Genomic DNA, 25,866 nt, shown 5'->3' with positions numbered 1-25,866 from the left:
TATGAGAAGGTTATTTTAAAGAACAAGGTAAATGGTGAAGTATAACTAGTGGAGGTTGAGCACAACTGTTTATTAAACATTACGGAATTACAGAAGACTGGGCTCAATAATGCCACTGGTCATTTTTATTGTACACCGTTCTGTGTGAATGTTTTAATGACTGAATGTGGGAAATTCCCAGGTGATCAGGAGTTTCTGATGCACTCAAACTAGCGCTTCTGGTCCTTATGCCACAATCAAAGATCCCATTTAACCTGATCTAATCCATATGGTATGAAGTGAAAAACTGAAATTGAAAGTCTTTAGCCCATGTGTGTGTGTGTGTGTGTGTGTGTGTGTGAGAGAGAGAGAGAGAGAGAGAGAGAGAATCTTTATGACGTCATGATAGTCACTGACTCTTCGCTGATGTCTTTTCACAGTGGTTGTATAATATAAAAATACAATTCTAATGAAATGAATGACCCAGACCACACAGACACACACACAGAGATATCTACACCACATTCAGAAATGTATTAATACACTGAACACGTTTGTACAGATTTCCTGGAGGTCCTGAATGACGTTTACGTGCTCATTTCCAAGTATAGAGGTTTTGCATGACGTCCTGTTTTAGCTCAAAAAAAAAAAAAAAAAAACAGGGCGCGTGGTTCGAACGCCTGCCTTCCTGCTGGGCTGTCTGCGCATGCGCAGTTCTGCCTGCAGGAAGCCTGAGTCAAGCAGCTGATAATCGGACTTGCGATGTTCGGGTGAGACGTTTGTCGTATTTTGTGGCTCTCGAGAGCGCGTTTTAAAACGAGGATTAGATGTACACGGATTCTCTTCGTGACTGATGAGTTTATTTGTTTGTGGGTGACTGATTCGAGCTTGTTTTCGACTCTGGTGTCGTTTAGGCAGCTGCTGTGGACCGGCTCCATGTTGAAAGCTAGTTAGCTAGCGAGCTAACAATGAAGGCCTAATCCGACATCCGTGGGATTTAAACCTCTCTGCACTGGTCCTAAAGGAGCACGAATGAACTCAGGTACACAAGTTTTAAAGCTACACAATACATATTTTGTTGTTAAATACTTTCCGCACGTTTTCCTGCTTTATTCGCGTTTATATCTGATGTTTTTGGGAGTTTTTTTACCTAGTAGCTAATGTTGAGTTTACAGGCTACATCCCAAATGGCTCCCTGTGTCCTTACCGTGTCCTTATGAATGCTTTAAAACGCATAAAATTAAGTAATAACGATTGAGTTGTTCTAGGAGTCGATTCGTTGTTTTAGGTGTCGATTCGGAGTCGATTAGTCCCATTAATTGTAAAGTTAATGTAGTTTATTTTTTACTGAAGTGTTGCTTGGGTTTCATCGATTATTGACATCTGTTTTTCTTAGTTGTATTGAGCACTATATTGTTTTGATAATCAAGCTGTTTTAGCATATAATAATAGATATAGTTGGGAAAATGTGTCCAGAACACTTTGGGAAATAAACACTGGTTAAAGTGTTGGATTACTGATCAGAAGGTCATGAGTTCGAATACCAGGTCCACCTCGCTGCCACTGCTGCGCCCCTGAACAAGGCCCTTAACCCTTGCTTGCTCAGTTGTATAAATTGTAAGTCACTCTGGATAAAGGTGTCTGCTAAATGCCTTAAATGTAATTATAAGCAATAAACACTGCAATTATAGGTAATAAACACATCAATTATACTGCAAACATTACAGTACACTAGAATGTTTTAGTGCATGATCGGATCCTGGTCTGTGGCCAGTATGTCAAACACTGTACATTCTTTAGTTGTGTGTTTTGTTTTGTTTTTCCAGATAGATAGAGGAGCTTGATGTGCAGGTTTTTAGCTATGCGTTGTGCAAATTCTGATTGGCAGATTAGAAAAATGTATCTAAGGTTAGAAACAACATACGAAAGGCAGAACTAGTGCAAAAACAGAATTGAGTAGTTTAAAGATTGTGTTGCATGACATAGCTACAAATCTACAACATCAGGTAACAGACTAATTTAGTGTACATCAAAAGTGGAAGGCATTGTGAGACACAGTTCAGCACAGTTTGACACAAATGATCAAGTGCATGATCCTGAAATGCTGACTATCCTGCACATTTTTAATTTTTCCCCTGCTCTAAGACACCTAATTCAAGTAATCTGATAATTATCAACTTTTCCTGTGTGCAAGTTGACGTGTTAGAGAAGGGGTAAGACTGAACCCTGCAGAAGCATTCCTGGAAGTATAGTTGATTAAACCTCTTGATTAATTTTTCAATCCTTTCTCTCAGATCCATGGAAATGCAAACCTTTTCTCAATTTGTACTTTTCCTTTGCTGGTTTGGTACATGTGACACCACCCTGGAGTGCACACTGTGACCTTTACATATGAGCAGTATGTGTAAATAAAGGAGATGCGGAAATAAACCTCAGCCTTCTCTTCCAGGCATGGCCTCGCAGCTGCAAGTCTTTTCCCCCCCATCCGTGTCTTCCAGTGCCTTCTGCCGGGTGAAAAAGATGAAGGTGGAGAGCTGTGCGTGGGACACAGAAGCCTACAGCTCCTACAGCTTCAATCCAGCTCCTGCTCTCCCCTTCAGCACCTCGGGCCTGGTCTTCCCACCTGCCTCTCGATGCCAAGTGGTGGTTCGAGCTGCTGACAGCACCGGCAGCCACGCTCAGGCCCACCGTGCATCCCACAACACCCAAGCCTCGGACCTCCACGCCAGCCGCGGGCAGAGGTATGGTGTGAAGCGAAAGAATGAGGAGGTCGAAAGGTCAGCGGGGGCCGACAGCGGCAGCGGTAGTGTGCAGATCCTTGAGGAGCTGTCAGCACCCGCCTTCTCTGCTCGCACTGCTGCTGTTGGCACCACGGCCCAGTCCATCGCCCACTCTGCAACGACCACCAAGAGCAGCAGCTCAAACTGTGAAGGAGACTACCAGCTTGTACAGCACGAGATTCTCTGTTCTGTGTCTAGCAGTTATGAAGTGCTGGAGTTCCTTGGGCGTGGCACTTTCGGACAAGTGGCCAAGTGTTGGAAAAGGGGGACCAACGAAATTGTAGCGATCAAGATTCTTAAGAACCATCCGTCATATGCACGCCAAGGACAGATAGAGGTTAGAAATTGAAAGTATCTTTTTTATAGAGATGGTAAAATGTTGAAAAAATCTGATTAGAATATTTTTTTGTGCTAAAAGTAATTGAATTGTTGCAATTGTGATTTCTCAGCCTCTGTAGAGGGCTCTGTAATTGCAAAATGATCCTCAAAAAGTGCTGAGTAAATGCACTTAAACAAACTTGTCTGCTGTAGACATAAAATGCATATTATTAAATGTTACTAGGTTTAATCTGCATTAGTACTGTAGCTTTTACTGCTAATATTTTTTTTTTTAATAATAGTATTTTTGCTAATTTACTGTCCTCCCACCCCTCAGGTGAGCATCCTGAACAGGCTGAGTGCTGAAAACGCAGACGAATACAACTTTGTGCGCTCTTACGAGTGCTTCCAACACAAAGGTCACACTTGCTTGGTGTTTGAGATGCTGGAGCAGAACCTCTACGACTTCCTGAAGCACAGCAAGTTCAGCCCACTGCCCCTGCGTCACATCCGGCCCATCCTGCAGCAAGTGGCCACAGCGCTCATGAAACTCAAGAGTCTGGGCCTGATCCACGCAGACCTTAAGCCCGAGAACATCATGCTGGTGGACCCTGTCAGGCAGCCGTACAGGGTGAAGGTGATCGACTTCGGTTCAGCTAGCCACGTCTCCAAAGCTGTGTGCTCGACCTACCTGCAGTCCCGCTACTACAGGTATGTGTTTGTATGTGTGTGTCAAGTGTTTATACATTTTGCAAATATTGTTGATGTTCTAGCTTTCTCTGATGATCTGTTAGTGTTCCTGTAAAGACATAAACTTCATTTAAAGGGAATACTTTTACATTTCCTTATTTTTAAATCTAGCTAACTAACAGTATGTAACAGAGAACCCATTTGAATATTAGATCTAATCCTTGATGGTTTTCCTCAATGTTATCAGAGCACCCGAGATCATCCTTGGCCTGCCCTTCTGTGAAGCCATTGACATGTGGTCACTGGGCTGCGTGATTGCTGAGCTTTTCCTTGGATGGCCGCTGTATCCTGGAGCGTCTGAGTATGACCAGGTAACAACTGTCTCTTTTGGATCAAAGTAATCCAATGTATTGCTATGAACAGTAATGAAAAATAAATGCATTTGGTTTTCTTTCAGATCCGCTACATTTCCCAGACTCAGGGTTTGCCAGCAGAGTATCTTCTGAGCGCCGGCACAAAGACCAACCGCTTTTTCCAAAGAGGTCCTGACTCTAGCTACCCTCTGTGGAGGCTGAAGGTGGGCTTTTTTTTTTTTTTTTTAATAAATTCTTCCATTTATTTATCTATTTATTTGTATCACGTTCACACCATTGACATTGAAAACCATTTGTATTTGCAAACCTTGTGAAAATTTTTTCTTTTTTCTTTCACAGACCCCAGCAGAACATGAGGCAGAAATGGGCATCAAGTCCAAAGAAGCACGAAAGTACATCTTTAATTGCCTGGATGATATGATGCAGGTAAAAATAAAAAACACCACACAGACGGCATGATCCAAGTTTTTCCCCAAGATCTCTCTGCTAAAAAATTCTTCTCCATTACCTTTTCACTGCTCCTGGTCCTCTTCCAGGTCAATTTGTCATCTCACCTGGAGGGCACGGACATGCTGGCGGAGAAAGCCGACCGACGGGAGTTCATCGACCTGTTGAAACGGATGCTGCGGCTCGACGCCGATAAAAGAATCACTCCCAGCAAGACCCTGGCACATCCTTTTGTCACCATGAGCCATCTGCTGGACTTTCCTCACAGCTCTCAGTAAGGGCACACGGCACAAAGGGCTTATGGGAAGGACTGCTTGAACAGCGATTTGAGTATGCATGTAGTCTGACGGTTCTAAGCACTTTTCCTTGTTTTAGTGTGAAGTCCTGCTTTCAGAACATGGAGCTCTGTAAGAGGAGGAGCGGTGGTTACGACAATGGGAAAGCTCTTTTCGCTGCTAATACCGTTCCTGGTGCTGCAGGCAATCTGACTGTGACCTTCAGCAGTCAGCTCAACCAGAACAACCAGGTATGACACGACTGCTGACCTTAGACCAAATGTGTGTGTGTTAGTTTAGTCTCAGAAATACTGGAATTTTGTTTTAACTCGCACATAGGGACTTCATCAGTTAATCAGAGATAATACTTAGTACACTGCCTTCCTGCCATTATTTTATGGTCATAAATATTTAATACGGACAGACAAAATAGAGAGGAGCTCTTCCGTTCTGCTAGAAATGGATCTCTTTGTGATTTCCTGTCTACTTCATTGAGCTGGTTCAAGTCACTTAATTAACTTTGGATTGGTTTCACGTTCACAATCACCAATTGGATCGGTCAGAAGGTAGCGATTACTTTTCTACAGCAGCAGCTCTGACGGTGTTCAGAGGGTTATATTAATGCTAGTTCTAATGCATTATCTTTTCTAGGATTTAACTGATTTACAGGAACTCGTTTGGCAGCTACTCTAATAAACCAAGATAATGTGAGAGTTGTTTGTTTATGGAACATTTATGGAAGGAGTTTCCAGGTTAAGTAAGGAACATTGTGTTATAGCTATTGTGTTACTTGTATATATTTAAATGATCAGTTTCCCCACTGCTTCATGTTAGACTGTGCTACACTACCCCGTTGCTGATTATTTTATTTTCAAGCTTGACATTGTGTCCTTGATCGCACAGAATGTCTACACTTTTGTCCTCAGTGTGTGTGTGTTTATCCACGCATTTCACTGTGTAGACTGAACATAGACCTAAGAACATGTTGAAGCAGAGCAGATTCAGAAACAGTAGACCTGCTCAGAGAATTGTAAATACAGGCCTGAGTCTTGTATTTAATCATCATGACAGTGTAGAGATTAGATAACACCAGATTGAGAAACCTGTACTCCCCAGGTGCAGTGTGAGTGCAAAGGCTTGTTCTCTTTATACATTTGGTGGTAATGGGCCTTCAAGACACTCCTCACTGGAATGAGTGTGTGTGTGTGTGTTTTCTCAGGTTCCCTCAGCCGGAGGAGCGGTGCCTCTCCTCAATTACCAGCCAACTCTTTATCAACAGGCCACCATAAACATCCCAGGTCTGACCCAGTCCAGCATCCCGCTTCAGAGCCGCCCACCTCAGCTGTGTGGCCAAAGCGAGCCGTTCCAGCAGACCCTCATCGTCTGCCCCCCCACTACCATACAGGGTAATAAGAATCATTATACTATTATAATCACTCTGAAGTACGTCACATCCGTTAATAGTATACAGGAGAGTAAATAAAATGCTGTGCACTGCATATACCGTGACATGCTTTGTTTTAAAGCTGCAGTTTTTGTAAAGAGCTACTTTCCTCTCTGCTGCCAATCAGAGGCTTTTGAAAAAGATATCCGTTTAATATAACCTTATAAAAGACAGCTTAAGGTTTATGATTCACATTATCGCCCTGCCAATAGGGTTATCATTTCTGGGTTTGGTGTCTTTTTTTTGTCTGAAATTAGGATTAATCAGTTTTTGTATCTTTATTTATTTATTTTTTGAAACAATCGTGTCGGTACATTAGCTTCAGCATTGGGAATAAATTGGGGATGTACCCATACCACTTTTTCTCTTCTGATCTGATTCCGATACCGATCAGATATGTGTTCTTTTCTACCTTTAAAACTAAAGAATGCATACAACTCGCTTAAAGATTTATTTGTTTCTGGCAAAGAAATACAAAAATGCCCATTACTGGATGAAAAATGAAAACACAAGAAGCCTTAAAGTATTAATGCAGTAGCAAACAGTACTTTTAACAGTGGTATAACAATCTAAACCATATATACTGCAATTATTAAATTAAATTATTTTCTGAAGAAAAGGCAATATTTTAAAGTGAATCTTAAATTAGAACTCTCAAAACACAATGCAAAATGTATTAAACAGTAAACCTTGCACCCAAAACGAGTGACATGTTTAACACGCTGAGGTAAATGGAAAAGGTGCCTGCTAAACTTGCCTGTCTGTCTCAAGCGCTTGTGCAACATATTTCCTATCGCATTTATTATATTTATTAATGTAATTTAATAAGTTTCAGCAATAGTCTATGATGTTTGCTGTTCATTAATCAACCACCATGGGCATGGGCGTCGGAAGTAAATATAAAGTGGGTGTGTCCACAGCCATGACCACGGGTATCGGATTTGGATCGGTCACGCACCACCGATACCCGATCCACTCAAAATGCTTGGAATCCGATACCGATCCAGAATATCAGATCGGTACATCCCTAGAATAAATATTTTAACTAATTTCTTTCTTCCCTTTTGAAGGTCTTTCATCTTCCAGTAAGACCTCCAGCTACCCAGTCAGGATGGAGAATGGTGTTCCTGTGGTCCAGCAAAGCCAGAACACACAGTCTCTCCAGATTCAGCCGGGCATGCTCACCCAGGTAAGTCTGTGTGTGTATGTATGTGTGTGTGTGTGTGTGTGTGTGTGTGTCAGACTGATCTTTAAATCGTCCCTGATTTAATCATGATTGGAGGTGGCAGGGAGACGAAGGAGTTGGCCCTGCACGTCTGTACAATCGGTGATATCGCAGCCTTTATCAACCTTTACCGGATATCGCAGGAATTTTTCCCCTAACCTTTCCCTTGCATTTTATCCTACTTTTTGGCGAAACCTCATCCACAGGGCTCCTGTACACCGCTGATAGTGGCTACCTTACATCCACAGGCAGCGGGCATGCCTTTGGCCACTCAGTATCCGCTGCCCCTGGCGTTGGGCTGTGGGGTAGGAAGGCCTTCTCTCCTGGAGCAGACGGCCACCGTGCTGGTAAAGAGAGACCCACCCAGGACTCCACCACTAACATGATCATCTTTCATCCCTTCTACCCTTGTTCTTCTCCCGTGCTGTTGGAATCTCTTTCTCTCTCATTTTTCTTCATTCTTCCTTCCTTCCTTTTATTCTGCTGTATAAAGGCAAAATGACCAAAAAAATTTAACATTGTGACCAAATATGTCCGAATTGGAGGAATTTTCTGAGATTCAGTGTTGTTCAGGTATTTTGCCTTTGTAGGGTGGTACAGATCCTTCTGTTTCCCACCTCTTTTCTTCCCTATTTTCCCTCTCCTAGTTTCTTTTCCTCCCCCCTTCCATTCTCTCTCAGTGCAGGTCTGCTCCAGGCATGGGGACGCATGTGCTGACTCGCCCTTTTCTTTTGCTGCTTGCAGCTTCTTGTTGTGATGTTTCCCCTTCCCCCACCTCCTGCTCTTCTCGTCTTCTTTCAGGGGAGGAAGGTCACCTTGTCCAGCGCACAAAAAAAAAGAACTCACATTCTTCCTCATAGCCTTGTTGTTCCACAGGTCTTCTTTTGTCTCAAAGCCATGGCTCTTTTTTTTTTGTTCATGACTCGATTGCTTTCTATGCAAAGTTGTCTTTTTGTTTTTATTCATATTCTAATCCGTTTTTAACAGCTAGCGCTCTTCCAACAGGTCACTGGGCTTCGACTGCCTGTTTTAATTTGTTTCCCCTTCCTGCTTCTTTCTTCGTTAAATGCTTGTGAAAGGTTGTTGCACGCCGTGCTGGCCTTGGCTTCGTAATGTGATGAAAGTAAGCCTGTACTTTCACAAAAAAAAAGCTCCGGCCTGGTTTTATTTTTTTTAGGCTTTGAAAAAAGAAGGACTGGATTTGATGCAGATCTGGATTGTTGCATTTCGGCTGCGCTTTAATGTGTATAGTCACACGCAAGCTACCTGCATTCCATCCGCATGCTGGTGAAAGGATTGTAAGGTCACGCCATGTTCATACTGTGTTATTAATTATTTTTTATTACATCTGCAGCCTTTTCATGTAATGGTCTTCATGTACTCAATAGTTTGCTGAATTTCACTGTGACTATTAAAGTACCCCTGATTCTGATTAAAGCACTAATGTGGTGTAATAATGCAAATGAATGGACAAGTTACAGTAAAACACTTCTCTCTGTGAATGTGCATGCAGTGTTGCCAGGTGCACACTTTTTTGCATTATCTTTTGAATCTGTTTGTACTGCTACAATGTTTATATAGTCACTACACAAACACACATCCACACACCGTTTTTTCAGTCCATTAATCCACTTGTATAATTCTGCTCGACTTGACTACCATATTCAGGGTTACTTTAAAATATAACGTGTGTTCCACTCTGTGAAGCAAAAGAACATGTAGATTGCTTACTAAAACCTAGAGCTTGTGTGTGTCCTCACAGCAGGCCTGGCAGACAGGCACGCAGCAGATCCTCCTGCCCTCTGCCTGGCAGCAGGTTCCTGGCATGTCCCTTCACGGAGCAGGCGCAGCATCAACCCTTACAGATTCCCCACTGGGGACCATCCTCTCTGACAGCTCTGCCCAGCAGACGCCCACATGGAGGTAGGCATAGTTTAGACTGGAAAGACTTAAAATAGCACAGTATGTTATCTGAAATTTTGTTGTATGAGATAAAATACAAGAATGTACAAAATACAGATGATTTTCCCCAAGCTCTTGACTAACTGGGAAGTCCATGAATGATTATTTAAATCCTTATTTCGTGGTCCTTGTCCGACGGTTCAAATCGTTCTTTCCAGGGCTTCTCACGGTACAGTCCTCCAGCAGAACCCCCGCGTTCTGGATTCTGCTCAGTCCCTCGGCTGTGGATTATCCAGCGCCGCTCGGCCGTCACAGACCAAGAGGAACAGGGCTCGAGGTGGAGACAGCAGCACCAGGTACAAATTTAACCCACTAAATCTATGTAGAAGAATAAATTGTTTATTTAGCTTAAATGTTTAAAATGGAATATGAACATCTACACCCCTAAGTACTAATGAGAAATATTAAAAAAAAACTTTGAGATGGTTCATTTTTTCTTAGATGTGTAAATAAATTCGCTATTAAATGTTAGAATGTTATAGACAGCCATATTTAGTTAACTTTGTAGTACTAAATAAGTGAAAAGACTAACTTGTGATTTCACTGCAGCTGTCCTTCTTACAGCGCTGCCCTCTCCCAGCCAATTATCATCTCCGACACACCGAGCCCGGCTGTCAGTGTCATTACCATTCACAGCGACTCGGATGAGGAGGATGAGAGGAAGTTTCACCCTGCCAGGTGAGGTCACTTCCTGTTCACTGTTTTTTACTGAAGAAGTGTATAAAAAAATACTTGTGAGAGAAATTTTTTTATTATATTTGATTACTGTTGTTCCTTTAAATATGAGGTTTCCTGGGTACGTTATGCTGTAATTATATCTACAAACTTACATTTTAAAGAACATAAAACAAACAAAAATAAGGAGTTTTTATGTGCGTTGTTTTGATCAAGCTCTAAGAAAGATTAAGAGCAGTTTTGTTTGTGATGCTGGGTTGTGTATCTTTATTTGAAATGGGTATTATTATTATTGTTATTACTACCTTTATTGTCTTGACTATTGAATGCTGCTTTTCCCAGTAGCTGTGGGCCCAGTCAGAGAGCCAATGTTATCAGCTGTGTGACGGTGCTGGACTCGGACTCCTCCACCACGAGCCCTCTGACCCCTTTGCCCCGGAAGGGCGCGGTAGGAGCCCAGCCCTCACGTCTGGCAAAGTCTTTAGCGATTGTTGTTCCGTCAGTGAAAATGCAGCCAGGGGAAAGCTTAGTATCCACCAGAGCAGCTCCAGGTGAGCTTTAACTACAACCTGCTCTTCTGAGACATGAATGCAAGATAGATCAAGAAACATCCTTTCAGTCTGTTGATTAATGTGTTCAGATGTTTGTCAGACTGAAGATTTTTAAATATGTACCTTTTGTGTGCTATATAAAGGAGTCACACAGAATGCTTACATCAAACCGAAGAGGGTGGCCACACGTCAACCTTGCAGCTCAAGAGAGAGTGTTAATCAGCAGGAGCCCAGTAGATCCCAACCTCTCAACCTCAGCCAGGTGATGAGCTGCTCTCTAAGAGTGTGTGTGTGTGTGTGTGTGTGTGTGTGTGTGTGTGTGTGTGTGTGTGTGTGTGTGTGTGTGTGTGTGTGTGTGTGTGTGTGTGTGTGTGTGTGTGTGTGTGTGTGTGTGTGTGTGTGTGTGTGTGTGTGTGTGTGTGTGTGTGTGTGTGTGTGTGTGTGTGTGTGTGTGAGAGAGAGATCTTGTAAGAGTCGCTCTTAAAGAGTAGGTTTGTTGAGTTGGACATAATTTAAAAAAAAGGTCCGAAGGAGTCCACTAGTGAAAAAGTTTGCTGTGTTTGGGTCGAGGACCTTGAACTGGAAACCAGTGTACAAACTTTCATTAATATGAGATTGCTGTTATTTTCTTTAAGAGCTGTAGTCTAATGATTTTATTACTTTTTGATAAAGGATAAAACTATTATTTGTTGTTTGGACACTCTTGTGGCTTTATGCCATTAACTTCTAGATAAACAGTGAACACTAGAATTTTTTTTTTGTTTCTACAGACCACAGTTTCATCATCTCAAGACTCCACTAGCGGCTCTTCACTTCGGCGCCAGCAGACATACCCGTCCTCTTCCACTCAGTATCGCCTCCAGGAGGCCGTTTCCTTCACCAGTGCTCCTGGCTTATACCCGTACCCCGGGTCTGCCCCCCGCACCATGGAGCAGCTCCTTGTTCATGGCACGTCCCCTTCTGTCCACGCTCCAGTCGGCCCCTACGCAACCGGTCTTATCCCCAAAGAGCCGGTGAGTGGCGTCGTCCACAGATTGCCCGCCCACTACCAGCAACATTTCCCCGACCACCCGTATATGGGCCCAAACACCAGCACCACTAGAGGAAGCGGAACTTATAGTGGCTATCAGCTCAGTCCCGGTAGAGTTCCTCAGTATCCGTACATCTGAGGCTCACCGTGAAGAACCCTCGCCGTTGAAACTGCTGCAACCGTAACTGCTATTACCTATTTAATTGAACTATTTTAGAGATTTTTTTTTTTTAAGGTTGATACTTAGAAATATTCTATTTTACCGGTCTCAGTTTGTATCCTTCTTAAAATGTCCTGCTATGAGTTAGGGTTAAGTTTATTTTTTTAGCACAGACCCAAGATGTGTTAAAAATGACCTTCATTAGCAATATAGGAACACTATTAAAGATGCTGACTCGAAGTGAGGACAGGAGTCAGGTACAGCGTGCCTCCTGCTGTTCTTTGTCTACTACTAAAAGTTCCACACTAACCCTGTAACCCACCTTCTCTCCCTTTAGACTTGTTTTAATGTTTTGTGTTCTGTTTAGACCCTTTTTTTTGTATCATTTTAAGTTATGTTCCCACTGTGTTTGTATTTTAATTTAGTGGAAGCTGTGTACTGAAATGACTGAAAAGAACTGGGAGTAAAAAAGAAAAGAAAAAAAAAGATGGCGAGTGTGTACGGTGCCCATGTGGCTCCATTATTTAAATCAAGACTTAAGTGTTAGTTAATCCCAAGGCAACGTAGAAATGTAGGACGTATGTTGTGCTGAACGTAAAATGATAGATTTCGAAAGATTTCCTGGTTTTGTCTTGAGTCGTTTTTATCTTCTTGAAGTCCATTAATGCCTCTTGATTTGGGGGAGCTTTAGAACTGTGATTTTTGTCAAAGCCAATGAAAATGTACTGACGAAATTTCCTTCAGGAAAACATGTTGATTCGTTTGCTGAATTGATGTGACGTTAAGACTCTGTTTGATGCTGGGCGGAGAATCTGCTTTGCAGAATGCAATATCTAACACCAAAAAATATGACCTGTCAAAGTCCAAGGCACAATGTTGGTGAGCTTTTGAGCATGTTTTTAATGTCCCCTGAAATAAACCACATCCTGTAATGAGGCAGGTTGACTTTATTTGGTGACCAAGCACTGGCTCGATATGCAGATCCTCTGCTCAGAAGAACACTGTCTGAACTTTATGGTCTTACTTGTTCTGCTCTCTGTAAGATGATGTGCCTTGACTTTCTTTCTCTCCATGTATGGCAGTTGATTTCTGAAGTCAAGAGTACATTGTCACATAGACTACGTGAATACTGTGTGCATTTTTTTAATTAACTTGCGTCAGAACGCCTCCGCTGTGATAACATCAAATAAACAACACAATTCGATTCTGGGTGTCTTGTGTGATTTAAAATGAATGAGTTTATGTATCAATGTAATTAATGACATTATTCTTAATCTTTAGTAAGCACAGGGTTCTAAAAAGCTTAGCTTATTTTGAAACACTTATTTTGGGACAACGGTCCACCAAAGACTACTGTATGACAAACACATGCGTTCCTTCATATCTAGGACTAATTGGGTCTCAGTCTATCTATATTTATTTGATTTTCAGGTGTCGTAAATCTGGACAGATGTTTCGCGGGCGCTTTTGGTTACATATGAATTTGGAGCCAGACATCATGTTTATTATTTCATTATCATTGACATTTTTAATTACATTTGTTCTGTGAGTTTCAAAATCCAGAAGTAGTTCTTATTATATTAAAATTACTAAATAATAATAATAATTGTATGCATTTAAAAAAAACTTCATTTTTAAATTAAGTTGCATTTTGTAAATTATATATGTATATACATTTTATTTAACTGTGTTTACAGTATGCTGTTATGTGTATATTTGTCCATACTGTTTAGTTCGACAGTATAAATATTTATATTCCTCCATACTGTTTATTACTTTAGTATAGTGTAGTGTAATTATAGGGGCGTTTATTTCTCTATACTGTTTAGTTTGCTAGTATACAGCGTCGCCTGTATGGTTTGGTGCTTTATTTTACATACTATTTAGTAAGCTAGCATGCTAGTTTGCTGCCTGCGTCATCACCAACCTACTGATAACCGCCTCCTGTCAGAGTGCCGCTGTGTCTGAGGAGAAAAACTGACTGACGAGATTATTACGAAATATTGCTCCATGTCTGGCGTTATTAATTATTAATTAACGTTATTTATTAAGCTGGGCAACGATGGAAGAAGGTTTACGGTTTTAACGTCTATTTATCCTTGTGGAGCTATGCTAGCTGTGTTGTTTGGTAGGTTGTTAGCCTCAAGCTAACAATCCCTCGTTAGCCTCAAGCTAACAATGCACGAGAAAAAATGCAGCGCGTAAATCCAGGGTAAAAGCGAATTAACGCATTTGTATTATATTCTATTTCCACATGCAAACGTGGACCTGTGAAAGTGATCTGTTTTTGTTAAGCTGCTTAATGACACAACGCATCTTCACTCTAATTTTGTCTTAAATGTTGTTGACACCTTTTACTTCAGTGCGTTTTACTTCAGTGACTGACTTTATGTTTCTTGGCCACAACATGATTGTTGTTTTTTTTATTTACGAGTGTCACTGACAGAAAGCTTGAATCCAGACGGATCCTTGGGATACTAACTATGTGCTTTAAAATAATGTCTTGATCCAGGTTCCTATTATTTTATTCCTTGCAACAAACAATGTCATAGACAGTGTGTGCATTTCAGATGTACACAGTAAATTGTTGAGTTTTAATCTGCTTCTCTCCAGCTGTAACACCATGAATATTGTCCGGCTCGTGTGCCGCCATAAGACTGCCCTGGTACTCGGGGTCCTCTGTTTGTTCGTCACCGTCCTCATTTTCCTCGCCAAATGCACCTCAGAGACACTGAAACCTCCCGACTCGCCTGGCTCCGCACCACGGGCTCAACCCCGACCCGAGCGTACAGCTTCACTTTCTGACGCCAAGGAGATCTCGGCTTTCCTGGTGGTTCTTGTTACTACGGGTCCAAAATACACTGAGCGGCGCAGCATCATCCGTAGCACCTGGCTCTCCAAAACCGACCCTGATGTGCTTGCTTTGTTCGCAATTGGCACTCTGGGCTTACCATCCGAGGACATGCGGAATCTAGAGACGGAGCAGATGCGTCACGGAGACCTTCTCCTCCTCCCCGAACTCCGTGACTCCTACGAGAACCTGACACTAAAGTTGATACATGCCTACTCATGGCTCGATCAAAAACTGGACTTCAGGTTCGTCCTGAAGGCAGACGACGATACGTTTGCCCGTTTGGACCTGCTGAAGGAGGAGCTCAAAAGTAAGGAGCCTAGACGCCTTTACTGGGGCTTTTTCTCTGGACGAGGCCGCGTCAAAGCGGCCGGAAAGTGGAAAGAAAGCACCTGGGAGTTATGTGACTATTACATACCGTACGCTTTAGGTGGTGGCTACGTGCTCTCTGCAGATTTGGTGCATTATGTGCACTTGAACTCTGCTTACCTGAAGACGTGGCAGAGTGAGGACGTCTCTCTGGGCGCCTGGCTCGCGCCAGTTGATGTGAAACGGCTGCATGACCCGCGCTTCGATACCGAGTACAAATCGAGGGGGTGCAGCAATAAGTATCTGGTCACTCACAAGCAGAGTCTGGAGGACATGCTCGAGAAGCATCAGACGCTGCAGAGAGACGGACACCTGTGCAAAGAGGAAGTGAAGCTACGCCTGTCGTATATTTACGACTGGAGCGTTCCGCCATCGCAGTGCTGCCAGCGCAAAGACGGTATCCCTTGACTTCCCTGAGGATGTCACACATATTCATTGTTATATTTAGTGGTCCATGCTTGACCAGCCAGCGGCTTATGTGGACTTGCGTCACACTGTTACGATCCAACAGTCCTCTTCTGTATGTTTGGGGAGTTCCTTTTAAATCCAGGCGTGACCATGTCCAAGCTAGATTCTGAGTGGATTTGCAGATATGGGCAACATTTAATGGACAAAAAGCATTGTGGATCAGAGTTAAAACTTGGGATACATTTATTTAATATGACTTTTATTTATTTGGATTGTGCCAATGCAACGAGTAAAACCTAACTGGAACAAAATGCTGACAAGCAGAAAAATCACAACAGAAATTGATTTGTATATTTGCATATTTCAGCTGCTGCATACCTAATTTTTTGATTTTTTTTTTTTACACTAACAGACAACATTGCTCACTTCACACTTGTTATATTTCAAATAGCTCTTAAAAATACTGTAGCAGGCAGTATCCTGTACGAGATCTCATTTGCCTGTTTATATTTCAATTTTGAAATACCATCAGCTGTATTAATAACACTCTGAACTCTGTTACTACTGAGCCACAGATTATACCTCCTTCATGTTATTCTCTCAAACGTTTTTGTTGCGCAGTGCACCTGTGATCATGTTATTTTATTATAATAAAATTCTAATGAAACTTCACATCTGCTGATTTTATCTGCTAATAAAATGGAACTTTTCTTTAATCGAAGCTCTGATGAAAGCAAAGGAAGTCCACATGGTGGGGACTCATTTACGACACACGGACACGTCTCAGGTTGTCCTTCACACGCACAAACTCTGGTACATTCTGCAGATCTTCTTGTTTCTTCTTTTCCTCCAGTTCATGCTGAAAAAAGAGAATTGCAGATTAGGCCGATGTCTAATAATAAAAAAGTCATATACTATGATCGCATTTAGGAACATAATAAAATCTGCCTCAATAACTAGAGTTCGATTGAAGCTTCTGGTCGTTAATCGTTTACCAAGTCATCATCTAGTGTCAGGAAGTCTGAGCAACAAATATTGACTGTCTGAGCTCTCTGTCTTTTTACCGCAAGTAATCTTTGTCTTCTTTTGCTCAGTTCTTGCTCCAGATCCGTGAGGGGTCTCAGAGCCTGTTCTCTCTCTCTCTGCTGCTCCAGCCTCCTCTGCTCCATCACCCTCTGCAGCTCGCACTTCTCAGCTGGCAACAGCCCCCTGCACTCTCAGCACATTGTCACACACAATGTTAGCATGGTATAAAAAAAATTAACAAAGACAAATATTACACAAAAACTAATATCCTTATGAAGAAGTATTGATTTGCATTCATGTAGTCATTCTTACATGATTAATTGCTCTCGATCTCAACTCAGATTTTTTTAAATCTTTTGTTACATTTCCTTGTTTAGGAAACTCCTGGTAACTTACATAGACTAGTTTACAATCAAGGTTTTGTTGACAATTTTATCATATATGTGAACCGTTGATGTGGAAAACCAGGTATTCAGTCTCAGAACAAAATGTTCCTATTGGTCTTAAAATGTACCATATGTTTTAGATACAGTCCGGCTGTATGGTTTGATATAGGAGGCTATTACTGTGCCATTCAAAATTTTTTAGCAGTCGATAGGAAGGTTCCTACAGCATGGTCAATGGTTCACTGGCTTTTTTTTATCCACATTTAAATCAGCTCAGACAGCCTATTTGCTTCACCCCAGATCAGAAGTCATGGCCTGGTTAAGAAGTCATCCCTGATCCATGTGATTATCTCTGTAGACAGGTAACTTGGCATATGTTCTGAGGTCTTTAGTAGGTAAACAAAACACCAGTTCAGACCTGCTTAGTTAAGCTACCATGTCAAATCATTAAAAAAAGTTAGAAATAAGCAATATGTAAATTATAGGATATTAACCGTATATGTCACAATCATCACCTTGTCTCATGGTTACGGTATTTCAACATAAACTGTATACACTGTATATACTTCAGAATTATATGTCAAATAATGACCTAGTCACATGCTATAATATTTTTTCAAAGAAGTATATGTGTATGTACAAGTATATATACCCCTAATGTGCATTTATTAATAAAGTACACTCATTAAGCCAAGCTGTGGACATCCATGCGTGTTGAGCTCCAACTGACACTTTTATAATAGTTTGTATCTTCATTTTAGTGAATATTAAAACCATTAGCTCACCATCTGTGGCTGACTCGAAGTTCTCGGTGCAGAACTCGGTGGCTCGGTGACTCTAACACAGGGTTCGAAGGTTTCTTGGGCCGAATCAGATGATCGTGATTTTCCATTATCTGCTGCTGTGCTGCTGTTTCAGACCTGGAGATTTCTATTCAAAGATTGTTCAAACATTCTCTTTATTCATCTAGGACTTTTTGTTAAGTTGTCAGTGGGTTTAGATAGAATTAAGAGCTGAAATAATACCTGCGTGACCAGCTGTGTCTACACTTTTTGGTGAAACCATCTTCAGATGGAGGGCAGAGGAAGAAAAAATCATTTAAGTGAATGTATAAATTACGAAGGCGTGAGTCGTCTAGCAAGAAATTAATCTGTTATTTCTTCTAATGTGTTTCAAGTCTATATCAATGATATAGAGATGCGTCCAAAAGACAGAGACAATGTGGGATTTATTTCCCAATTTAAACCTGAAAATAAACCTTTTTTAAAACCTTTTGTACCCAAAGAAAGGAAAATACTTTGTAGGATATTCACATTTCTATTCAAGTTTGAGGTCCCTATTTAAAATGTAAAAGAATTTTGATAGTTATGTGAACAGAGACAAGAAACTCCATGACATGCCTGTCTATCCATGACAAGTCTTACCGTATTTCTTTGTGGCAAAACATATTCATCTTCTAACCACACAAATTAATTCCATTGTTTTATACCACATGAGCATGGATCATAAACCAAGCTTACCTGCGGTACGTAGTAAAGCAGCATACTCTTTGTTTTTCAGTAAGGAGCTAGTTACTTTCAAGTGCATGCACACTAGTACAAAACACACACACACACACGCCTGCTGAAAATCCATTAGAGGGTTTGAGTCAAAATTGTACTCAGCAGTCTCACGTAATGGCATTAGCCATCTAATCACACCTCTGGCAGAGCATGAAATGGGTCTTGATCAGATTTAAGACAGAGCAGATGGTAGACTGCAGGTGGACAGCCGTTTTAGACACAATTGTAGGCATTTATAGATAGATTAGTAGACTGCTGGTTTATTTCAGACAATTCAGGCAATTATTATATTAAACATTATAACTAGTAATATTTTGGTGTTTGTGAAGACATTTTCCTGAATCTCAGATCCTTTTTTTAACCTGAAGAGTTTAAATGTAATAACCTACCCCCCCCCCCCCCACACACACACACACACACACACCCCCACACACACACTTTTACAGGGCTTTCTATATACATCCAGAAGTGACATTGAGCACCTTATGCAGAGACATTGAATTTGCTCTCACGTAGAGAGGGTGTAGCTCAGACTAAGACAGAAGCACCTGGGCAAACTGCCACACACACTGAAACAGCGGGTTGCAAAAACAAGCAGACGACAGCTGACTCCACCGTATGTGAGCTACTTTGTGCCAGAAAAGCTGTCTCTGGTTTTGCCAGGGTTCATTAAAGCATGATTAAGCATGAAGAGAACACAATGCTTGGTGTTTTGTTTAGTATCAGCTTTATGCTGCATTGATTTTAATGCTGTATCGCGTATTTATTGTGTAAACCACTGTTTGTTGTACTGGTCTGATGGCCATTAGTGAAGTGATTAATACAGAACATCTACACTCTCTGGCCACTTTAATAAAAACACATGTACCCCTCTCCATTGATGTATTTATCTAAACAACCATTAATGAGGCAGCAGCGCAAATGCAGAAAACCATGCAGTTTTCAGTCCAAGAGCTTCTGTTAATGTTCAAACATCAAGTAAAAGTCAAGTCAAGTCACAACACCACAGCACGTGTGCCTTGGTGAGTGAAATTCTTAGGAGCAAACAACAGAAATTGCAGAACAGTTGTACAGATATACAGATAAAGATATAGATAAGGAGTTGACATGTGAAAATGTGCAATTTGCTCACACATATAGTTAGTGCAATATGTTTGTACAATATGTACAATTAACAAACAGATAATGGAATCAGCAAATGAACATGTGCGATATGCTCATACGTGTCAGTACACACAGTGTACTATTGGGCATCCTTACAGTAGCACTACACATTATATTCAGTAAATATATGTAAATATATTATATATAAAATATATATAATATACCAGGCAGTGATGCAGCCTGTCAGGATGCTCTCTACAGGTCCTTCTCAAAAAATTAGCATATTGTGATAAAAGTTCATTATTTTCCATAATGTAATGATAAAAATTTAACTTTCATATATTTTAGATTCATTGCACACCAACTGAAATATTTCAGGTCTTTTATTGTTTTAATACTGATGATTTTGGCATACAGCTCATGAAAACCCAAAATTCCTATCTCAAAAAATTAGCATATCATGAAAAGATTCTCTAAACAAGCTATAATTAACCCTAAACACCTGCAAAATATTCCTGAGGCTTTTAAAAACTCCCAGCCTGGTTCATTACTCAAAACCGCAATCATGGGTAAGACTGCCGACCTGACTGCTGTCCAGAAGGCCATCATTGACACCCGCAAGCGAGAGGGTAAGACACAGAAAGAAATTTCTGAACGAATAGGCTGTTCCCAGAGTGCTGTATCAAGGCACCTCAGTGGGAAGTCTGTGGGAAGGAAAAAGTGTGGTAAAAAACGCTGCACAACGAGAAGAGGTGACCGGACCCTGAGGAAGATTGTGGAGAAGGACCGATTCCAGACCTTGGGGGACCTGCGGAAGCAGTGGACTGAGTCTGGAGTAGAAACATCCCGAGCCACCGTGCACAGGCGTGTGCAGGAAATGGGCTACAGGTGCCGCATTCCCCAGGTCAAGCCACTTTTGAACCAGAAACAGCGGCAGAAGCGCCTGACCTGGGGAATGCGGCACCTGTAGCCCAATTTTGCCCTGTCATTCGGAAATCAAGGTGCCAGAGTCTGGAGGAAGACTGGGGAGAAGGAAATGCCAAAATGCCTGAAGTCCAGTGTCAAGTACCCACAGTCAGTGATGGTCTGGGGTGCCATGTCAGCTGCAGGTGTTGGTCCACTGTGTTTTATCAAGGGCAGGGTCAATGCAGCAGGCTATCAGGAGATTTTGGAGCACTTCATGCTTCCATCTGCTGAAAAGCTTTATGGAGATGAAGATTTCGTTTTTCAGCACGACCTGGCACCTGCTCACAGTGCCAAAACCACTGGTAAATGGTTTACTGACCATGGTATTACTGTGCTCAATTGGCCTGCCAACTCTCCTGACCTGAACCCCATAGAGAATCTGTGGGATATTGTGAAGAGAAAGTTGAGAGACGCAAGAGCCAACACTCTGGATGAGCTTAAGGTCGATATCGAAGCATCCTGGGCCTCCATAACACCTCAGGAGTGCCACAGGCTGATTGCCTCCATGCCACGCCGCATTGAAGCAGTCATTTCTGCAAAAGGATTCCCGACCAAGTATTGAGTGCATAACTGAACATAATTATTTGAAGGTTGACTTTTTTTTGTATTAAAAACACTTTTCTTTTATTGGTCGACGAAATATGCTAATTTTTTGAGATTAGCATGAGGAATTTGAGGAATTTAAGGAATTGGTGGAAGTGAGGAATTTTGGGTTTTTATGAGCTGTATGCCAAAATCATCAGTATTAAAACAATAAAAGACCTGAAATATTTCAGTTGGTGTGCAATGAATCTAAAATATATGAAAGTTTAATTTTTATCATTACATTATGGAAAATAATGAACTTTTATCACAATATGCTAATTTTTTGAGAAGGACCTGTATAGTGCAAGTGTAGAATGTTCTGAGGATGCTGGGGCTCATTCCAAACTTCCTCAGCCGTCTCAGGAAGAAGAGGCGTTGATGTGCCTTTTTCAGTACTGCGTCAGTGTGTACTGTATGGCCCAGGTGAGATCCTCGCTGATGTTGACGCCAAGAAACTTAAAGCTGCTCACCCGCTCCACAGGTGTCTTGTTGATGGTGATGGGTTTGTATTCACTTCTCTGTCTCCTGAAATCCACCACTAGCTCCTTGGTCTTGTCAATGTTTAGTGAGAGGTGGTTCTCCTGACACCATGTAGTCAGGGTGCTCACCTCTTCTCTGTAGGCCGTCTCATCATTGTCAGTGATCAGGCCTATCACCGTTGTGTCATCAGCGAATTCGACGATGACGTTGGAGTTGTGTGTGGATGCACAGTCGTGTGTGTACAGGGAGTACAGGAGTGGGCTGAGGACACAGCCCTGGGGAGCACCTAGGATCTAGCATATTGAGGATCAGTGGGGAGGAAGTGTTGCTGCCCATTCTTACCACCTGACTCCTGCCTGTCAGGAAGTCCAGAATTCAGCTGCACAGAGATCTGTTTAGTCCCAGAATCTGGAGCTTCACAACAAGTGTGGCAGGCACTATAATGTTAAATGCTGAGCTGTAGTCCACAAACAGCACTCACATAGGTGTACTTATTTTCCAGGTGGGAGAGAGCAGTACAACTGGAGAGACGGATGCATTCTGAGATGCTTTTCTGCTCACGGCAGGTTGTAAAGCCTTCACCCAGAACGGTTCGACCATTACTTCCTACCGTGGCAGGAGGACCATTGCTTACTGTGTAATATATAGAGACTGCTGTGTGTTAAAACCACAAGGAGTTATTTTACCAGCCTGTCTGGCACCAACAACCATGCCACAGTCAAAGTGCTTGACATAAACATGATCAGATGTTCTTGAAGCCAAAGCATGTATAACCTGAAAGATAATAATCGGTATTACACTACATATCAGTAGGGGGCGGTAATGAACCAATCTGTTGTTTTATCAAACTACAACAAGAAGAAGTAGAAGAGTCGCCCCCCCCCTCCACCCCACAATTCCGTTCTTCTCCTGTTGGTGGTTTGTAATGGCTGCTTATTATGGGTGCAAAATAGAAACCAGTTAGCAGTCTGTTGTTATTTTATTTACTTTTTTTTCTCCCAGAACAGAACAAACCGCTGCCACCATGACAAATGGTAGGACTGCTAACACCGACACCACACGACTTATCAGCTGTCACTATAGAGATACGACCATCACAGTACAGGCTAGCTGCTAAGCTAACGAGTTAGCATGCTAATATTAGTTTGTTTGCTAACTCGTCTGTGGACGTGGCCTGACTTAGAGCCTCAATTACACAGCGTTCACACTTTATACCGGTTCTATTCGGATAATAAGCATTAGAACGGGTGTTTGGTTGTTGTTTTTTTGTGTGTTTGTTGCTCGTGTAGGTGTCGATATAAGCGAACACGTCACCAGGGCTGAAATGTAAACAGCTAACGCGGCAAATTAAGAGCTAACGCGGCTAATTCAGACATTCTAGGTCAATTATCTCTGTCAACAGACTTAATAACGCTTAATAATCGGGTTCCCTTTCTGTCACAATATTCCCAATACAGATACATCTCAGTATGTTAGGGCATTCAGCTTCATAGGAATAGTAACGAGTTGAATATGTAATATGACTGTACACGTAAATTTATCCTATTAAAGATGACAGATTATTTCTCTTCTGTTCCCAGTGTACTCCTTTGACGGTATCCTGGTATTTGGTCTTCTTTTTATTTGTACTTGTGCGTATCTGAAGAAGGTTCCTCGCCTCAACAGCTGGCTCTTATCAGAGAAGAAAGGCGTGTGGGGCGTCTTCTATAAAGGTCTGCATGTTTTTTGTGTGTGTATTGATTCCAGGATGATGTTCTTTAAAGCTTTCTAAATAATATACGTCATATAAACTGACTATGGAAAATATCGAGACGTGAAATGCAGTACACAAAGAAGTGACCTGCAGAAAATGTTATGCATTGTTTCGATCCTTCGCTCTTCATGGAAATACAATCGGGAGGCGATGATTAAACTCTAAACGCTACCTTTCATTCTGTATTAGTTTCCGCTTTCAGTCGTGTGTTGCGGCCGTGCCACGCTGAAATGCCATGATCTAGTCCTGTTTTGAACTTTTAATCGACAAGCTTTTCAGAGCTACAGCTTGATAAATGGGTTAATATGATGGAAAATATTTTAGGGATGTTTTCAGGCATATCAACTAAAAGCAGTCTTGCCCTGGCTTTTGTGTCCTGTCCTTGGACTGTGCCACACGTGTTTTCTTCCTGATTGTACTCAGTTGTGTGTATATTAACCTCATTATTTATTTGTTTTCTTCTTTTCCTCAAAGCGGCGGTAATCGGGACCCGGCTTCACGTCGCCGTGGCGCTCTCCTGTTTGTGTATGGCCTTCTATATGATCTTTTTGAAATGACAATGATGGAGCCGCCTCATGGACACTATTTGGATGTTGAGGACTGGAGTGCAATTTGGAAAAGTTGTACAACCGAATCCAACCATCAGGACACACACGGACTCTGCTCTACATTCCTGCATCCTACCTGTTTCTCTAAGTTGTAACCATCTTGTCCCCCTCATATGATTATTTGTCTTTGCCTCCATCTGGAGGTAAATGCATTTAAATCGGAGTAAAGGAAGAAATAAGATTAAGGACAAATGATTTGTATGAATGTTTAGCTTTCACTTGGTGGTTTAAGGTTATTGTCACTGTTAAACATGAAATGGTGTAACTAAAGGTTCAAGACACTATCTTCTTTTTTAATTATTTGTAAATCATTTAATTTTTATAGAGGCAATGTGCTCAGTATGGCTGTAGCTTGTCTGCACGCTTTATTAAATCTTATAATTGGTCATAAATGCCTATATATAAGTGCCAGTCCTCTTCCTCCATTTTGCTTTCTGCTAAACACTTAAACGTAAGCACACTTAAACTGAGGCTTTGGTTATCCAGACGATGAGTAGATCTGATAATCTAAAGATATTTATAAAGTGCATACACTCTGCCTACTTTTTGGCTTTTGGACTTTTCTTGATACGTTACATTAATATGCGGAACCTCATATCATATTAATATATATTATAGATATTCTTCAGTTCAGCGGTGTGAAATGTTGGAGGTTGGTATGTGTAAATATACTGTATGAGATGATAGAGTAAATAGTATAATATTAAAAAAAATATCTTACAAAATGGATGGGATTTTCTTTACTAAAGCAAAAAGAATAAGAATAATAAGCAATCTGTTTACAAAGTGTCATAGTTTTAAAACTGCCTTTCAGATTCGAGCCCCACACTCTGTCGGTTATTATTAGCTAAAGAATTTTTTTGTATATTTGTGTATGTCTGCCCATGCTCACTGCTGTCTTTACGGAGTGTTCATGCTGCTCATCAAGAGGACGTGTTGGTATCATTGTTCTTTTTGTATTTAAATTGAATTAAATAAAGAGTGTAAGCCCTGGACCTGCTTCTATACCAATGAATCCTCGATTCTGATTGGTCAGAAGGTTTGATTCATTTTGCTTGACATCGGCTTCTGCAATAATGCGCACTAACCCTAGGTTAATTTTTTTGAAGTAATGAGCAATTCACTGGGAGTAATGATTAAAAAACAACAACATATTGCTGAGATTGTGAGGCATGCTGTAAGAACTTTAACATGTATGCAAGGTGTCTTGGGTGTCTGTGCTGTGTTGTTTTTGTAGTATTGATGTCAAGTCACTTTTATTGTCTCATCATCACAGCACATGTGCCTTGGTGAGTGAAATTCTTGGGAGCGAACTCCAGGAATCGCAGAACAATTTACATACAGTAATTTGAACAGAAATTAAGGACAGCTTACATGTGAAAAAGATGCAATATGCTCGTACATAGTACACACAGTGTACTATTAGACATATTTACAATGCACTACACATTATATACACTATATGTACTTAATATATATATATATATGTATGTATGTATGTATATATATATGTTAAGGTGCAACAGACTGTACAGATACAGAAATGTCCAGTGGTAACAGATAGATTAATGTCAGATAGATTATATTAAATAAAATGCAGTGTGTATGTATAGTCTAGTGTGTATAAATGCAGTGTGTGTATGAATTTTGAGAGTGTTGAACTGTTGGAGTTAAAGTGCAGTGTGTGACATACCATATTGTGGAAGTATGCTGTAGGGTGTATTACTATGTGCATTAGGGATGTAATACTGGTGTAAGAAGATATCTGACCTTGTATGACATAAAGCAATGCCTTATTCACAAATTTATTCATGGTAAGGTGATAAAAATCTCAGATCATAAGTGCTGTGATCATGCT

General features: G+C 41.2%; 4 protein-coding genes across 11 annotated transcripts; 3 read left to right on the top strand and 1 right to left on the bottom strand.

The window, feature by feature from the left end:
- Window positions 1-590: 590 nt before the first annotated feature.
- hipk1b (homeodomain interacting protein kinase 1b) lies at window positions 591-13,114 on the top strand. 7 transcript variants are annotated; one of them, XM_047809923.1, is made up of 18 exons: window positions 591-749; window positions 894-1,021; window positions 2,429-3,096; window positions 3,415-3,788; window positions 4,015-4,138; window positions 4,225-4,344; window positions 4,481-4,567; window positions 4,678-4,862; window positions 4,964-5,114; window positions 6,083-6,269; window positions 7,378-7,496; window positions 7,739-7,879; window positions 9,295-9,455; window positions 9,653-9,790; window positions 10,059-10,172; window positions 10,515-10,720; window positions 10,864-10,982; window positions 11,491-13,114. In XM_047809923.1, the coding sequence occupies exons 2-18, from the start codon at window positions 1,012-1,014 to the stop codon at window positions 11,887-11,889; spliced, it is 3,303 nt and encodes a 1,100-aa protein (XP_047665879.1). In that variant the 5' UTR covers window positions 591-749; window positions 894-1,011; the 3' UTR covers window positions 11,890-13,114. The 7 variants fall into 7 exon arrangements, with proteins under 7 accessions (XP_047665879.1, XP_047665878.1, XP_047665877.1 ...); XM_047809922.1 differs by having other exon boundaries at window positions 10,512-10,720; XM_047809921.1 differs by having other exon boundaries at window positions 10,044-10,172.
- A 696-nt stretch (window positions 13,115-13,810) lies between these two features.
- b3galt6 (UDP-Gal:betaGal beta 1,3-galactosyltransferase polypeptide 6) lies at window positions 13,811-16,210 on the top strand. 2 transcript variants are annotated; one of them, XM_027176488.2, is made up of 2 exons: window positions 13,811-14,122; window positions 14,524-16,210. In XM_027176488.2, exons 1-2 carry the CDS (start codon window positions 14,103-14,105, stop codon window positions 15,536-15,538), a joined length of 1,035 nt encoding a protein of 344 aa, XP_027032289.1. In that variant the 5' UTR covers window positions 13,811-14,102; the 3' UTR covers window positions 15,539-16,210. The 2 variants fall into 2 exon arrangements, with proteins under 2 accessions (XP_027032289.1, XP_027032290.1); XM_027176489.2 differs by having other exon boundaries at window positions 13,811-14,422.
- Window positions 16,205-18,537, bottom strand: si:ch211-160o17.6 (protein FAM107B). The gene is given in 6 exon segments (XM_027176491.2): window positions 16,205-16,397; window positions 16,603-16,747; window positions 17,736-17,880; window positions 17,976-18,015; window positions 18,471-18,503; window positions 18,505-18,537. Coding segments are annotated over 6 exon segments (492 nt in total). The 3' UTR covers window positions 16,205-16,301.
- Window positions 18,538-22,521: 3,984 nt separating this feature from the next.
- tmem167b (transmembrane protein 167B) lies at window positions 22,522-25,001 on the top strand. The gene is made up of 3 exons (XM_027176286.2): window positions 22,522-22,681; window positions 23,228-23,359; window positions 23,875-25,001. Exons 1-3 carry the CDS (start codon window positions 22,672-22,674, stop codon window positions 23,955-23,957), a joined length of 225 nt encoding a protein of 74 aa, XP_027032087.1. The 5' UTR covers window positions 22,522-22,671; the 3' UTR covers window positions 23,958-25,001.
- Window positions 25,002-25,866: the final 865 nt, after the last annotated feature.

This window comes from Tachysurus fulvidraco, chromosome 2, assembly GCF_022655615.1.
Source record: "Tachysurus fulvidraco isolate hzauxx_2018 chromosome 2, HZAU_PFXX_2.0, whole genome shotgun sequence".
Lineage (NCBI taxonomy): Eukaryota > Metazoa > Chordata > Actinopteri > Siluriformes > Bagridae > Tachysurus > Tachysurus fulvidraco.
This window is presented reverse-complemented; position numbering and strand designations above follow the sequence as displayed.